Source organism: Aethalodelphis obliquidens, unplaced genomic scaffold (assembly GCF_003676395.1).
Source record: "Aethalodelphis obliquidens isolate GAN/ISIS:26980383/991018 unplaced genomic scaffold, ASM367639v1 scaffold32, whole genome shotgun sequence".
NCBI lineage: Eukaryota > Metazoa > Chordata > Mammalia > Artiodactyla > Delphinidae > Aethalodelphis > Aethalodelphis obliquidens.
Window position 1 is genome coordinate 9238630 of NW_020837976.1, and position 17655 is coordinate 9256284.

The 17655-nt window shown below is 42.7% G+C and overlaps 1 protein-coding gene across 2 annotated transcripts in view; it reads right to left on the reverse strand.

The window, feature by feature from the left end:
* The window catches only part of DSC3 (desmocollin 3), a 42567-nt gene extending 39134 nt beyond the window's left edge, over window positions 1-3433 (reverse strand). For both annotated transcript variants that reach the window (XM_027127660.1, XM_027127661.1), the window contains exon 1: window positions 3230-3433. In XM_027127660.1, the coding sequence (XP_026983461.1) occupies window positions 3230-3298 (69 nt within the window). In that variant the 5' untranslated portion in view covers window positions 3299-3433. The remainder of the gene's footprint in view (window positions 1-3229) is intronic.
* Window positions 3434-17655: the final 14222 nt, after the last annotated feature.

A 17655-nucleotide genomic window follows, 5' to 3' on the forward strand; every position in this document is an offset into this window, starting at 1 on the left:
AACAAGGAATTGTCTTTGAGAAATCCATTAAGGGGTCCATAAAATGAAAACTGCGTTTCTAAAATGTTATGCCCTTAATATTATACCAAAGAGTCCTAGGAGTCAAAAGGAAATACAGATATAGGATGGTCAACAGAAGTCTTAATTTATCCGTCTGGACAGAAATTGAAGTTGTCTGTAAACTGGGGATTGCAGGTGAAAGAAATTATTCCATATACACTCTCTAGTATACAAGTCTCCAGACAGACCATTTAATATAAACTTTAGGAAATTCTTTTTTTTTTTTTTTTCTTGTGGCATAGTGGTGGATCTGGCTGTCACACAGTTGGGGCTTGAATGTTAGTGTCCTCTCTTTCTGTCCCTGCTTCGCTCCTCTATCAGCCAGTGCCATGGCTCCTGGGAGTGTGGCTAGGTGTCATCCCAGTCTCCAGACTCCAGTCTCCTCTGGAGCCATGAAGGACATAGAACCCTCAAGGGGCATCATTCTTTGGAGGAGAGCTTCCCTTGGCTCCTCTTCTATTTAGGTTCTGGTTTAGGGGCAGGTGTCTCTGCTAAAACTAAACAGTATGTTACAGCCTTTAAGGATTAAGTAGCATCTTAGAATTTTAGACCTACAGAATTTATGGGGCTCTTCTAGTCAAGGGGATGGCAAACACAAGCAGGGAGGCCTCCTTTCTCCCTTTCCTTGACCATGGTATGACATTGCCAATCAATCACAACAATATCACAAGTTTGGGATGTCTTAGAATCCTCAGCAGGACACTAATACAGCAGGACACAGAACTGACATTTAAAATAAAACGTTTCTTATCCTTGATCTAACACAACTCCTTATATTAGGAATAAGGTGAGGACCTCTGTTCTCCATGACCCTCATTCCTCAACTCTGTCCCTTTATCTCTAGTTAATCTTGACCTGGGATGATTCCCACTGATCATTTCATGAACATTCTTAGATGGCTCCCTTCCCAGCAAGTCTTTCCTGAGCAGTCCTATTACTTGGAATAAAGCTCTAGACAATTTAGCACTAAGAAACTTAGCATGTTTAACTTCAGAGAGCTGCTACAATCTCCTCACTTATTTGATGGAAAGTTGAAGTCCAGAGATTGAAGAAAAGTGATTTGCCCGAGACCTCAGAACAACTTATGAATATGCCGGGTAAAGTCCAACATTCTAATTCTTGGGCCATGATTATACCTATTATACCTTCTTGTGGCTGAGGTTCATTTCTTATTAATACTCAATGCATGGAATCATAGACTTTGGAGTTAGGGTTAGGGTTAGCGTTAGAATTATATACAGTACCTTTTCCAAACTTCCACAGAAGACAGAACTTCCTTTCTCCATGCTCCATTTCATGTGAGTGTATCAAAAGGGACATGTTAAAATCTAGAGGTCTTAGGAAGCAGGAGATGGGTGTAGTGGAGAATTGCTGAATCTGTATCAGTCAGTTGCTGTTCATCCACTGCCTGACTATATGACTTGGGCTCTGGGTGGGCACTCCCTTTGCTCACACTTTCCTAGACCAAAGCCCTGTCCTGAAATGATCACACATTAACTGACCAGACGATTTAGGGCTCTAGCCTCTCCCATTTAAATGACTGTTTCCCTTAATCTTTAGGTAACACACATCATCTACAAAAAAAAAAAAAATAATCCTAAAGGAAGTCATACACTAAAGCTGATGCTATCCCTGTTTAGATGTACAGGCACCTTCCTGCCTTGCCGCGCCCCAGTACTCCCACCACCACACCCCGCCACCCGGACAGATACTCGCATTCCACGCCCTCCCCTCCAGCGAATACACGAGAAATCTTGAGAACACAGCACCTCCGCTGTTTTCTTCTCACAATTCCGGTATTCCTTTCGCAGGGAAAACACAAAACACTAAATTCATGCTTTTAAACATATTAGCTGGAAACACTTTCAAAGATATCACAAAAGAGCGCACTTTGAGAGCAGTTCCCACTTGTAAAGAGTCATTTCATCAGCTCATTTTGTTGGAACAGCTGCCTGACAGGTCGACGCCCTCACCTGTACAATTTCTTGTCCATAAATATATCTTAGATCATAACTACTAAACCATTATTCATAACTCGATGATTCAAAGAGAGGTCAAAGCTGGCACCCACACGCCCTGCTTGGGGGCTGAGAGCAGCAAGAATCCAAGTAGCCAGAGTCGACCTGCTCCCGAGCCAGGCTGGTCCTCTCGCCACCGGACCAAGCGCGGGGCAGTCGGGAGTTCGCAGCTTCTTTCCAGAGCACGTCTTGAGCGCAGCCGTGGTCTCGCCCGCAGCTCCGCGTAATCGCACAGAGTTCCCGATTTTTCGTTTTGTGTATCGCGAGTTCTCCGAGACTTGTCCGTACCTTCCTCTCGGGGTGGATCTCATCTTGGGTCTCAGGTTTCCTGGGCACAGAAGACCCCCAGGCTGGGCTCTGGGCTTGCGCAATCCTGCCTGGAGCCGGACAAAGAACCACCCAATCCCACGCCTCTCCCAACACTCCTCTCAGCCTGATTCTATCCCCTCAGCCCCACCCAACTCCCCCATCACACCGCCGACCCAACCCCCATCCCTAATGGAGCCGCGCACGCCTCGCGCCCCAGGTATACTCCGGGTGGCCAGCGCTGGTGGACCGCTCAGGTGAGCTGCTTCAACGGAGGCAAAACCTGGAAGCCATTTTTCAGAGGTAACTCAACGCCGGGACCCAGGGGCACCGCTCCAACCCCTCCTCTCACCAGCGTCCCCATCCCAGGGGACCCTGCGGTAGGGGGTCAGCCCCTGTAACTCACTCAGGGATCCTCCAAAACCTAACCCAACACTCTTCTTCGCTCTCTACCCAAACCCACCCCAACCATCATCACCAGCCCTAGGAGCCAGGAAAGGAGCGCGAACCCCAAGCCGGCCCACTCGCCACGGCGCACGAGAGAGCTCAGCGAAGCGGGAGCCCATCCCGTAATTCAAACAATCGAACAAGTCCGAAACAAAACCCTCAGTCCGGAACTGACTGAGGACTCGTTTCCCATCCTCATCCCTCAGACCCCGAATCTGGCTCGTCTGTGCCCCGCCCACCCCCACCCCCACCCCCAAGATGGAGCTGAGCCGCGGATGTCACCTTTCGGTTGGCTTCCCCCCACCGCTCCTCCTGCAGGACCAGGGCCCATTCGACCCCCTGCCGCATCCCGGCTCCGGGTAGGTGGTCGCGCCCCACCCCGCCCGGGCTCCACTCACCACAAGGGTCAGCAGTAGCTGCCTGCAGAGAGCTCCGCGCAGGGAGCTGTGGGGCCCGGCGGCAGCCATCGGGGTGCGGGGCCGGAGAGGAGGACGCAGGCACCGGGCGGGACGTAAGAGACCAGAGCCCGCCGAGGTGCGGTGGCGCGGAGGTGCACTTCTTTCAGCTGCTCGTTACGTCGCCCGGGACTTTTTCAGGTTTGCGTGCCGGAGGGCGTTTTCACTCCTGAGACGGGATTGGACTCGGGAGACGCGGAGCCGCCCCTCCTCGTTTTTTCTCAAGTTTTATCACCGCGAGAAGCTCTGGGGAGCTGCCCAAGACTGCCCTTAGGCTTCTCGGAGGCCGCGCCGGGTGCTCGCTCGCGGGAAAGCTGTCCAGGCCACACCCTCTCTGCCAGCTCTCCCACGCCCCTCCCCCGCCCCCGGCTGCCACGCCTTTCGCGCAAAGCTCAGTGGGGTCTTCCTCGCAGACAATGCTTGGCGCGTTCCTACTGCGGAAGCCAAAACCGCCTGCAGGGATCCCTGCCCCAACACGGGCGCTCCTGGGTGCCAGCAACACCCTTGTCATTGGACCAGCGGATCCTCCCTTCAACATCTGATCAAATGCTGGGCAAAGTCTCCTGGTTAATGCAAAATATATGTATTCTACCCAAATTTGCCTCACACGATAAGATAAAGGACGGGAGGGGAAATTATCCCAAGAGGCATGAATAAGCTGACACTTGTTATACCAGAAATTAAAAGCAAATAAAGGAAATTCTGATATCTTACCATTTTCACGCACCCAAAATATGAGGGATTACACTCAAAGCTTTCATTTCCTGCCAATCTCGTGGCCTTACCTGAGTCTTCTAAGAATTTGTTCTTCTTATATGAAATTATTGATTTGAGTAATTACCTGGTAATTATACTAAGACGCAATTTTTCGGTTTGTGGTAAAAGAAAAATCTACCACACAAAAGCTTCTAGTCTAAAATGAGTCTTACAGATTCAATATCATTCGACAAATGTTTATCACTGCCCAGAGTTGCACAGGCACTGGGGCTGGAGGAAAGAAAATGCACAAAACCCAGTTCCTGCCCAAAGCAATTCAAAGTCTGTGAGGGAATAAAGGCATTCATCATAGCCCAGTATGCTAAACCTTTTAATAGAAAGGAAGCTTACAACACTAGGGCACATTCCTTTGTTTCTCTCTAGACTGAGTTTTGTGTCCTCCAAGGCCCCACCTAGTAGACTCAGGATGAACTCCCTCTTACATATGTGCTGTTGCTTCTTAAAGTCCGTGCACAAGTTCCAAGGTCAGGACCCTCAGACACTGCAGATTAATCAGAGAAGGCACTAAGGCCTTCATTCATCCCACCCTAGTCACCCCAATAGGCTGCTTGTCTAAGCCACGTGTTTCCCTAAAACTCACAGGCCTAAGCTCTCAGGTCTCAAACCCTAAGCTGAGCTTCCCAGTCCCACCTCTGAGGCATGCAAGGCTCCTATGCACCCATCAGAGACCCTGTTTCACCTCTGGAGGCCTCGTATGGAAGAGCTCTTCCAACCTCAGAGAACGCTCTCCATACTTCACTCCAACCATTTTCACCTCCCATCCTCCAGACCCTCACCTTGACCCATGACCTCAAGACCGAGCCTCTCAAAGTGTCCTCTGGCCACAGGCCGACTTTAGAAACAAGCCAGGATGATAGCTCTCATCAGAAGGCAAATTGGCTAGCACTTGATTTTGGACCCTCAGCCTCCAGAACTAAATAATGTTTGAGATAAGAACCAAGGAGAAGGTTAGGAACATGTTTTGGGCAAAGACCATAGTAATAGCCCTAGCGGAGCTCTCAGGAGTCTTGTAAGGGTTTCCCACATCAAGGAAGTAGGAAAGAGTTTCTTCAGAACCACTGGATGGAAGACCTGTGCTGAGAATCAGGTTAGAAAGGTAGTCTTCTAACAAACCAGGCTGAGGAGTTGAATTTCATCCTAGAGGAGATGGAGAATCATCCACTCAATCTGTAAGAAAGATGATCACTTTGGGTGAGTTAATGGGCTCATTAACTTCATTAATGAACCTGTTTCTGCCATGATATAGTTTTTCCTTAATATTTAGGAAATAAAAGATTTGAAATGTTTTTCTTTATGCTCAGTAGCCCTAGTTTTCAGTGATTTCAACTTTGTCTAATAGAGTCTGACCTGATTACTACTGTCTTGCATGTGACTAAAGCCATAAGATAGCTATCATTTGCTGTATAATTAAGGCGATTGTTAAACCTACTGACTATATATGACAGTTACTCTGAGCTTCTATGTTTAGCTTCTACAAAATAAAAATTATAGGAATCTATTCCAGAAATAGTGTAAGAAAGCATATTGGTGATATTTTCTATTTGTATTGTAAAATTCTAGGTGCAATATGAATACTGAATAATAACATTATGGAGTATAACTATCTTGGAATTTCCTGTTTTGCTACGACATGTATTTGTCTACCATGAGTATATTAAAGTCCTAATAAAAAGCAATGTGTTTTTATAATTTAGAAAAGAATCTTCATAGGCAGTTATAATTATAAATATGACTTGAAGACAAATTTAAGAATTGCTTTTATTTCTGCTGTGGAGATTATAATTTTAAATGAAATTGTTGAAAATTTATTTAAAACCTGAGCTTTAGTTTGAATATAGTTAGAACTGGATGCCTTCTATAATAAAATTAATTTTAAATCATCATGAGACATCATAAAACATAAAGAGTTATTCTGAAATGTCTTTATTTTAATACCCTGTACCCCAAACTGGAAGTCAGTTGGAAGTCACGACTAAAAGAATAATGTACAAAAATGGGAAAGAAATATGATTTTTCCTTGTTATCTTCTTAGTTTGAGGGTAAGAGCAGCAATAAATAGAAGATCAAAAATGGAAGATGATCTTAAGCTAACGTCTAAAACTTCAGGGATCCAGGTGAATTGTCAAATTTTCAGTAGAAAGCAAACTTAAGGTCATCAGGAAGAGTTCTCTGTAGCTAGGAAGGATCTCTGGCCACAGAAAGGGTAAAGACCCTAGGAGCTGGGAGCCGACTCCTAGCCCGCTGAGAAGGCTGCCTTGCACAACTCCGCGCCCACAGGTGCTGGTCTCACACACCCACTCACCTCAGTGGTTTATATGGGCGGTGACACCGCAAAAGTGGGTCCCCTCACACACGCCTATAAAACACAACCAGTACAACTGTATGATGTTTGGAACAAATTTGCTGGTAAGGGAAGAGATATTTATGAAAAGCTTAAATTAAAAGCAAGTACAAGTTTCATGTTGAATAGTCCTACTAGTGACACAGAATGAGTTCTGCCCTGAGACGTTAGCTCCGAAGCATTTGTAGAATATTATTTAGGGTAAATAGTCACGGTAATGAACAGTATTCAAACAAATTGCTTGCTGGAGCAAGAGTGGGAAATACTGTACAAACATGTACTCAAATGCCAGGAGCGTTCTCAGACTTAATTTTTAGAAATTAGCTCCCCTTAGTGTATCCACTTGCTCTTTTAGAGAAGCTCTTCCCTGGTGCTTGGCAACTGGGCGGTTGGATTCTCTCATCTCCACTACTGTTTTCCTCTAAGAGTACTAAATTCTGCTACTGCCCTTCCAGCCTCCAGGAGAGGATGCTGCTTTTCCTGTAGCACCTTTCCCAAAGTGTGGCGGTAGGTCCTCCACAAATTTCCCACAGCGCCGCTAAGAACGGCCTTGATTTTTTTGTGTGTGTGTCATTTAAAAAGACTGCTGGAGACAGTTGACGTCAAGAGTAACCTATAATATTGCATTGATGCTCAGGACGAGAGCCATCCACGATCTCCATCAACCTCACGGCAAGCACCCCTCCCAGCGCTATTTCCACCCCCATGGAAATGCTCCGGGAAACAAACAGAACCTCGAGCCTAGACCAGAATGAGCCCTGGCCTCCCAGGGAACAGAAGTTTACCTTTCCTCCTCTTCTGTGCTGTGTCCTTACTCCTGAGGATTAATTTCTACCCAGAGTGATTGACGGTAGGATTACCCATTTCTTTCCGGAGAAAACACTCCCAGCCACAGAGGTGTGACCTTTCACTCTAACCTTGCAACAAACATTCAAAAATTGAACATTTGTACATCTCTCAAACTCAGAAATATCCAGTTTAAGAAACACCATGATAATAGTCCAGTCCAGATAGGGTGTGCCAGGCTCAGAAAGGCTCCCTTTCAGTCTCTCCTTATTAATAAATGATTCAAGGACTATTACAATAGTTTTACTCTTTCTCCACGGAAATCTTCAGACGCCCTGACAAATAGCCTCTCTTCTGCAAACAGGCCTTTCAAGGAGAGAGGAATGTTCTCCTGGTGACTTCTCACCAGGCTGGAAGGAAGACGGATTTCCACACAGAAAACAACTCCATTGTGTGAGTGATAACTTCTTACATTAACTACACAAACCCAGGGTAACAAAGTCCTGCTACAGGGTCAATTTAGTCCTTCCTATCTTGGAATCATCCCATAATCCTTCGCTTCATGTCAGCATGAAAATCTCTTCCCACCGGGTGAGGCTTTAGTTTCTCCTATATGTTCTCATGTCGCCAGGAGAGCACATTGTGTGCATCTGTTGTTCAAAGAGCATTACTCACGGATGAAGGCTACAGATGTGAATGGGCCAACTTCCAGATGCCATGTGTCATTCATCTGATTCATTGGCCTGTCAGCCTTCTTTTTTCCCAGAAGTTTAGGAGGACCATCCCTCAAAATCAGCTTGGGGAAGTGGCAGACCCCCAGCTCAGATGCCTATCAGCTAGCTCAGGAGTGGAGAAACAGATTTTCCCACCAGTTCTCTATGGGCAGTAAATTATTAAATTCAGCAGTTATTATTTATTGTTCTTAATTGTTGATTTTATTTTAAATTATCTACTCATTAATTTTATCTACTTAAGATTTATTCAACTTGATTTGTTTTTTTCTTTTCCGCCTGCCCATTTTCCCAAGCCCTCTGTCACTAGATAAGGAGTAGCTTTCTACCAATTAGCTACTTAGTGTTCACTGAACAAGCCAAACACCAAGGTTCCCTCCTTGCACTGCTTTCAAGCATCATACTTGTGTTTGCCTTTCAACATTATGATAAGCTGCACTTTTCCCTAATTGATAAGTTCTAGTCTTAACTTACACACATCTATGTAAGGTTATACCAGATCCCTATTCCTCTAAACAACCCTAATGCAGGGATCTTACCTGAATGTTAAAAGAAAAAGAGAGAGAGAAGCTAGAAATATTCCTATTAGGCATGTAGGCATGTCCCAGAAAGCCTATTTTGTTGTCCCTTTCTCCTAAGGTTGCAGTGTTCTTGACATGTGCAATAAAATTGGCTGCTTCTCCCAGATTCCAAGTTCTGTTTGGATGGTGGTCCAAGAAAGACTTGATCTTAACTATAATATTTCACTTTAAAAATGAGAATCTGTTACCAAAATCACCCTTTCAGGCCCCCAAAGTAATAAATAGTACTTTTAGACATCTCAAAATAAATTATTCCAAACTCACAGAGACATCCTTAAGAACTTTATTTCCTACTCAAAACAATGTTAAGTAGAGCCCTGAACCAAGATGGTGGAGTAGAAGGATATGCTCTCACTCCCTCTTGCGAGAACACCAGAATCACAACTAGCTGCTGGACAATCATCGACAGGAGGACACTGGAACTCACCAAAAAAAGATACCCCACATCCAAAGACAAAGGAGAAGCCACAATGAGATGGTAGGAGTGGCACAATCACAGTAAAAGCAAATCCCATAACTGCTGGCTGAGTGACTCACAGACTGGAGAACACTTATACCACAGAAGTCCACCCACTGGAGTGAAGGTTCTGAGCCCCATGTCAGGCTTCCCAACCTGGGGTCCAGCAACGGGAGGAGGAATCCTAGAGAATCAGACTTTGAAGGCTAGTGGGATTTGATTGCAGGACTTCAACAGGACTGGGGGAAACAGAGACTCCACTCTTGGAGGGCACACACAAAGTAGAGTGTGCATCGGGACCCAGGGGAAGGAGCAGTGACCCCAGGGGAGACTGAACCAGATCTACCTGCTAGTGTTGGAGGGTCTCCTGCAGAGGTGGGGGGTGGCTGTAACACTGGTAGCAGAACTTCCAGGAAGTAGTCCTTGGCGTGAGCCCTCCCAGAGTCCACCATTAACCCCACCAAAGAGCCCAGGTAGGCTCCGGTGTTGGGTTGCCTCAGGCCAAACAACCAACAGGGAAGGGGAAGGAACCCAGCCCCACCCATCAGCAGTCAAGTGGATTAAAGTTTTACCGAGCTCTGCCCACCAGAGGAACAGTCAGCTCTACCCACCACCAGTCCCTCCCATCAGGAAACTTGCCCAAGCTTCTTAGATCGCCGCATTCACCAGAGGGCAGACAGCAGAAGCAAGAAGAACTACAGTCCTGCAGCCTGTGGAACAAAAACCATATTCACAGAAAGATAGACAAGATGAAAAGGCAGAGGGCTATGAACCAGATGAAGGAACAAGATAAAACCCCAGAAAAACAACTAAGTAAAGTGGAGATAGGCAACCTTCCAGAAAAAGAATTCAGAATAATGAGAGTGAAGATGATCCAGGACCTCGGAAAAAGAATGAAGGCAAAGGTCGAGAAGATGTAAGAAATGTTTAACAAAGACCTAGAAGAATTAAAGAACAAACAAACAGAGATGGAAAATACAATAACTGAAATGAAAGCTACACTAGAAGGAATCAATAGCATAATAACCGAGGCAGAAGAATGGATAAGTGACCTGGAAGACAGAATGGTGGAATTCACTGCTGTGGAACAGAATAAAGAAAAAAGAACGAAAAGAAATGAAGTCAGCCTAAGAGACCTCTGGGACAACATTAAATGCAACAACATTCGCATTATAGGGGTCCCAGAAGGAGAAGAGAGAGAGAAAGGGCCAGAGAAAATATTTGACGAGATTATAGTTGAAAACTTCCCTAACATGTGAAAGGAAATAGCCACCCAAGTCCAGGAAGCACAGAGAGTCCCATACAGGATAAACCCAAGGAGAAACATGCCAAGACACAGTAATCAAATTGGCAAAAATTAAAGACAAAGAAAAATTATTGAAAGCAGCAAGGGACAAATGACATATAACATACAAGGGAGATCCCATAAGGTTAACAGCTGATTTCTCAGCAGAAACTCTACAGGACAGAAGGGACTGGAATGATATACTTAAAATGATGAAAGGGAAGAAGCTACAACCAAGAGTACTCTACCCAGCAAGGATCTCATTCAGATTCGATGGAGGAATCAAAAGCTTTACAGACAAGCAAAAGCTAAGAGAATTCAGCACCACCAAACCAGCTTTACAACAAATGCTAAAGGAACTTCTCTTAGTGGGAAACACAAGAGAAGAAAATGACCTAAAAAAACAAACCCAAAACAATTAAGAAAATGTTCATAGGAACATACATATCGATAATTACCTTAAATGTAAATGGATTAAATGCTCCAACCAAAAGACACAGGCTTGCTGAGTGGATACAAAAACAAGACCCATATATATGCTGTCTACAAGAGACCCACTTCAGACCTAGGGACACATACAGACTGAAAGTGAGGGGATGGAAAAAAGATATTCCATGCAAATGGAAATCAGAGAAAGCTGGAGTAGCAACACTCATATCTGATAAAACAGATTTTAAAATAAAGAATGTTACAAGAGACAAGGAAGGACACTACATAATGATCAAGGGATCAATCCAAGAAGAAGATATAACAATTATAAATATATATGCACCCAATATAGGCGCACCTCAATACAAAGGGCATCTGCTAACAGCTATAAAACAGGAAATCTTCTTTAACACCTCACTTACACCAATGGACAGATCATCCAAAATGAAAATAAATAAGGATGCAGAAGCTTTAAATGACACAATAGACGAGACAGATTTAACTGATATTTATAGGACATTCCATCCAGAAACAGCAGATTACACTTTCTTCTCAAGTGCGCACGGAATATTCCCTGGGATAGATCACATCTTGGGTCACAAATCAAGCCTCAGTAAATTTAAGAAAATTGGAATCACATCAAGCTTCTTTTCTGACCAAAACGCTATGAGATTAGAAATCAATTACAGGGGAAAAAACCATAAAAAACACAAAGACATGGAGGCTAAACAATACGTTACTAAATAACCAAGAGATCAATCACTGAAGAAATCAAAGAGGAAATCAAAACATACCTAGAGACAAATGACAATAAAAACACGACGATCCAAAACCTATGGGATGCAGCAAAAGCAGTTCGAAGAGGGAAGTTTATAGCTATACAACCCTACCTCAAGACACAAGAAAAATCTCAAATAAACAATCGAACCTTACACCTAAAAGAACTAGAGAAAGAAGAACAAACAAAACCCAGAGTTAGCAGAAGGAAAGAAATAATGAAGATCATGGCAGAAATAAATGAAATAGAAACAAAGAAAACAATAGCAAAGATCCATAAAACTAAAAGCTGGTTCTTTGAGAAGATAAACAAAATTGATAAACCATTAGTCAGACTCATCAAGAAAAAGAGGGAGAGGACTCAAATCATTAAAATTAGAAATGAAAAAGGAGAAGTTACAACAGACACCGCAGAAATACAAAGCATCCTAAGAGACTACTACAAGCAACTCTATGCCAATGAAATGGACAACCTGGAAGGAATGGACAAATTCTTAGAAAGGTAGAAACTTCCAAGACTGAACCAGGAATAAACAGAAAATATGAACAGACCAATCACAAGTAATGAAATTGAAACTGTGATTAAAAATCTTCCAACAATCAAAAGTCCAGGACCAGATGGCTTCACAGGTGAATTCTATCAAACATTTAGAGAAGAGATAACACCCATCCTTCTCAAACTCTTCCAAAAAATTGCGGAGGAAGGATTACTCCCAAGCTCATTCTATGAGGCCACCATCACCCTGATACCAAAACCAGACAAAGATACTACAAAAAAAGAAAATTACAGACCAAATCTCTGATGAATATAGATGCAAAAATCCTCAACAAAATACTAGCAAACAGAATCCAACAACACATTAAAAGGATCATACACCATGATCAAGTGAGATTTATCCCAGGGTTGCAAGGATTCTTCAATATATGCAGATCAATCAATGTGATACACCATATTAACAAACTGAAGAATAAAAACCATATGATCATCTGAATAGATGCAGAAAAAGCTTTTGACAAAATTCAACACCCATTTATGATAAAAACTCTCCAGAAAGTGGGCATAGAGGGAACCTACCTCAACATAATAAAGGCCATATATGACAAACCTTCAGCAAACATCATTCTCAACGGTGAAAAACTGAAAGCATTTCCTCTAGGATCAGGAATGAGACAAGGATATCCACTCTCACCACTATTATTCAACATAGTTTTGGAAGTCCTAGCCACAGCAATCAGAGAAGAAAAAGAAATAAAAGGAATCCAAACTGGAAAAGAAGAAGTAAAACTCACTGTTTGCAGATGACATGATACTCTACATAGAGAATCCTAAAGATGCTACCAGAAAACTACTAGAGCTAATCAATGAATTTGGTAAAGCTGCAGGATACAAAATTAATGCACAGAAATCTCTTGCATTCCTATACACTAATGATGAAAAACCTGAAAGAGAAATTAAGGAAACACTCCCACTTACCACTGCAACAAAAAGAATAAAATACTTAGGAATAAACTTACCTAGGGAGACAAAAGACCTGTATGCAGAAAACTATAAGACACTGATGAAAGAAATTAAAGATGATACCAACAGATGGAGAGATATACCATGTTCTTGGATTGGAAGAATCAATATTGTGAAAATGACTATATTACCCAAAGCAATCTACAGATTCAATGCAATCCCTATCAAATTGCCAATGACATTTTTTATGGAACTAGAACAAAACATCTTCAAATTTGTATGGAGACACAAAAGACCCCGAATAGCCAAAGCAGTCTTGTGGGATAAAAACGGAGCTGGAGGAATCAGACTCCCTGACTTCAGACTATACTACAAAGCTACAGTAATCAAGACAATGTGGTAGTGTCACAAAAACAGAGACATAGATCAATGGAACAAGATAGAAAGCCCAAAGATAAACCCACGTACCTATGGTCAACTAATCTATGACAAAGGAGAAAAGGATATACAATGGAGAAAAGACAGTCTCTTCAATAAGTGGTGCTGGGAAAACTGGACAGCTACATGTAAAAGACCTAAATGTAAGTCCAGACACTATAAAACTCTTAGAGGAAAACATAGGAAGAACACTCTTTGACATAAATCACAGCAAGATCTTTTTTGATCCACCTCCTAGAGTAATGGAAATCAAAACAAAAATAAACAAATGGGACCTAAGAAAACTTCAGAGCTTTTGCACAGCAAAGGAAATCATAAACAAGACAAGAAGACAACCCTCAGAATGGGAGGAAATATTTGCAAACGAATCAACGGACAAAGGATTATTCTCCAAAATATACAGACAGCTCATGCAGCTCAATATTAAAAAAACAAACAAGCCAGTCCAAAAATGGGCAGAAGACCTAAATAGACATTTCTCCAAAGAAGACATACAGATGGCCAAGAAGCACGTGAAAAGCTGCTCACCATCACTAATTATTATAGAAATGCAAATCAAAACTACAGTGAGGTATCACCTCATATCAGTTAGAATGGGCATCATCAGAAAATCTACAAGCAACAAATGCTGGAGAGGGTCTGGAGAAAAGGGAACCCTCTTGCACTATTGGTGGGAATGTTACTTGATATAGCCACTATGGAGAACAGTATGGAGGTTCCTTAAAAAACTAAAAATAAAATTACCATATGATCCTGAAATCCCACTACTGGGCATATACTCAGAGAAAACCATAACTCCAAAAGACACATGCTCCCCAATGTTCATTGCAGCACTATTTTCAATAGCCAGGTCATGGAAGCAATCTAAATGCCCATCGACAGACGAATGGATAAAGAAGATGTGGTACATATATAGAATGGAATATTACTCAGCCATAAAAAGGAACGAAATTCGGTCATTTGTTGAGACGTGGATGGACCTAGAGACTGTCATGCAGAGTGAAGTAAGTCAGAAAGAGAAAAACAAATATCGTATATTAACGCACATATGTGGAACCTAGAAAAATGGTACAGATGAACTGGTTTGCAGGGCAGAAATTGAGACACACATGTAGAGAACAAACGTATGGACACCAAGGGGGGAAAGCAGTGGGAGAGTGGGGTGGTGGTGTGATGAATTGAGTGATTGGGATTGACATGTATACACTGATGTGTATAAAATTGATGACTAATAAGAACCTGCTCTATAAAAAATAATTTAAAGAAAAGAAAAGAAAAAAAACACAAAACAATGTTAAGTAGTGATCAGATATTATCCAGATAATTATCCAGCTTCTCAACCATCTAATGATGAGTTATCTGATCTCAACTGCTGTACTGTTCCAAAGGTCCAAGCAAAGACTGGAGCCCACTGCCTCTCCCCATTTGTCTTATCCTAGGAAGGGTGGACAAAACGAAATTGGAATGGACAAGCGCTGTGGATGTAACTATGACATCTTTCCCCTTATGGTGACCTGCCTTTCTGTAATAGTCCCAAGATAATTGACACCAATGTCATCCAATATCAACTTTTCCGTTCTCATTTGGCACACCGAGAATAAGGTTTCCTCTCTTCAGAGAGATACTGAAAAGTGATAAGGACACACATGTTCTCATGACATAATGTAACATAAAGACATCTTATTTTCTGCCACATTCATTTATCATAGTATACAAAGTATTCCCTGAGAATAGGTGGCCTGAGCCTTGCTCTATTGGGCTCTCTCAGCAATAGTTTTCCAGACTCATCTGTTCAAAGGAGAAGGGCATACTCTATCATGGCATTTAGCAAGGAATATGCCAGGTTTTTTTATTTTTCCCAAGTTTGTCCAAGGCCCTCTAGCTTTTTCCTTCCCTTCCCCTCCAAATGTAACAGGGATCCCAGTCAGCCTGACCTGGGTACTCTAACCCCATCTGTCTAGAGATTCTAACTGAATTTTTAAATTGCCTGTTAACTTGTTTGACATAATTGCCCTGGGGTAGGTAGTTTTTAAATCTCTGGCCTCTCCATCTTGTAAAAATGTAAAATTTTAGAAAAGATTTTTCCTTTTACATCTGGATTACATAGAGTAAATTTCATAGACCTTAAGCATACACTTCAATAAGCTTTTTTTTCCTTCAATAAGTTTTGACAAATATATACATAAATATATATATGGTTGGCCAAAACGTTCGTTAGGGCTTTTCAGTAACATCTTACGAAAAACCCGAACGAACTTTTTGGCCGACCCAATTATTTATCTATATATAAATACATAGTGTTACCTTCATTCAAATCAAGATAGAGAACATTTCCTTCACCCTAGTCAATACCCCCACCCTGAGGCAACCACTGTTCTGCTTTCTGTCACTAAGGAGTAGTTTTGGCTTCCTTAGAATTTCACATAAATGGAATTGCACACTAACTTAGTTATCTATTACAGCATCACTTTTTATCTATTGGACATCACTTTTGCATTATTCCACAGCTTAGTGGGTTAAAACAACTAGGACTTGTTATCTCACAGTTTCTGTGGAATTCAGGCTTAGCTGGCTGTCTCTAGCTCAGGTTGCAGTCAAGGTGTGAAGCTGAGGCTACAGTCATATCAAGGTTCCACTGGATCTGTTTTTAAGTTCCTGTACATGACTTTCGGCAGGCTTTCCTTGATAAATGTTGGCTGAGACATCAGTTCCTTGCCACATGGGCCTCTCTAGGGCAGCCCACACCATGCCTACCTGGCTTCCCTCAGAACAAACCAGAAAGATAAGGTGCCCAGAATGGAAGCCACAGTCTTCTTGTAACACAACATCAGAAGTGAGATTCTGTCACCTCTGCCTAATTCTGTTGGCTAGAAGTAAGTCACTAGAAACACTCCAAAGTCAAGGGATGGCGATTACACAAGGGCACGAACACCAAAAGGCAGAGATCATTGGACACCATCTTAGGGGCTGACAGCCCCCTAGAATGTATGCTTTTGTGTCGATGTCTTTCATTCAACATTGTTGTTGAGTGTGTCAGTACCTTGTCCCTTTTATTACTGAGTACTATTGCATTGTCTGTACACCACTGTGTGTTTAATTCTTCTCTTTTGTGTTGTTTCCACATTTTAGCTGTTATGAATAAAGCTGCTATGAACATGTGCAAGTCTTTTTGTGCGCATAGAGTTTCATTTCTCCCCCATATATCCCTAGTAGTAGAATAACTAGGACATAGGGCATAGGATAAGGCTATACTTCACTTTCATTCAAACTGCCTGACCAATTCCCCACCAGCATATATCAATATATATGAGTTCCAGTTGTTCTACATCCTTGCCAACACATTTTTTGTTTGTTTGTTTGTTTGCGGTACACGGGCCTCTCACTGTTGTGGCCTCTCCCGCTGCAGAGCACAGGCTCCGGACGCGCAGGCTCAGCGCCCATGGCTCACGGGCCCAGCCGCTCCGCGGCATGTGGGATCCTCCCAGACTGGGGCACGAACCCGTGTCCCCTGCATCGGCAGGCTGACTCTCAACCACTGCGCCACCAGGGAAGCCCCCTTGCCAACACATTTTTGTCAGTCTTATAATTTTACCACTATGGGTGTCTCATTGTGGTTTTCATTTACATTTCACTGATGAAGTGATATCTTATGTTTTAAATTTGCTTTCCCCTGATGACTAATGATGTTGAGCAAATTTTCAAGTGCTTATTGGCCATGTTAAGTACAATTGCATCGTCTGTCTCCTCATTACTGTTTTGTGACAATATTTACTACATATTTTTAAAATTAAATTATTTATGTGTAATAAATATACAAATTATTTAACTATAAATTCAAATTTTGTACACTTTAAATAGAATTTTATTTGTTGAAAATGTAATTCAAGTCCTCCTCCTTCCTCTTCCTCCTCTTCCTTTTCATCTTTATATTGGCTAATGTTCATTGCAAAAGTGGTTCCAGAGTCACAGGAGCTGTTAAAATCTTGTGTTTCACAGGTTGGATTTACAAGTAGGAAGATGGAGGCAAGGGTATCTTCTAGAAAACGTTATTGTCTAAGCTTTTGGATCACAAAACATTTTTTAAATTTCTCTTTGGATGCCAAGGTAAAATTTATAGTTACGGAGGAGAATGTCCCAGTTCTGTAATTGACTCAAAAGTTTGGGAAGGGGGCTTCCCTGGTGGCGCAGTGGTTGAGAGTCCGCCTGCCGATGCAGGGGACACGGGTTCGTGCCCTGGTCCGGGAAGATCCCACATGCCGCGGAGTGGCTGGGCCCGTGAGCCATGGGCGCTGAGCCTGCGCGTCCGGA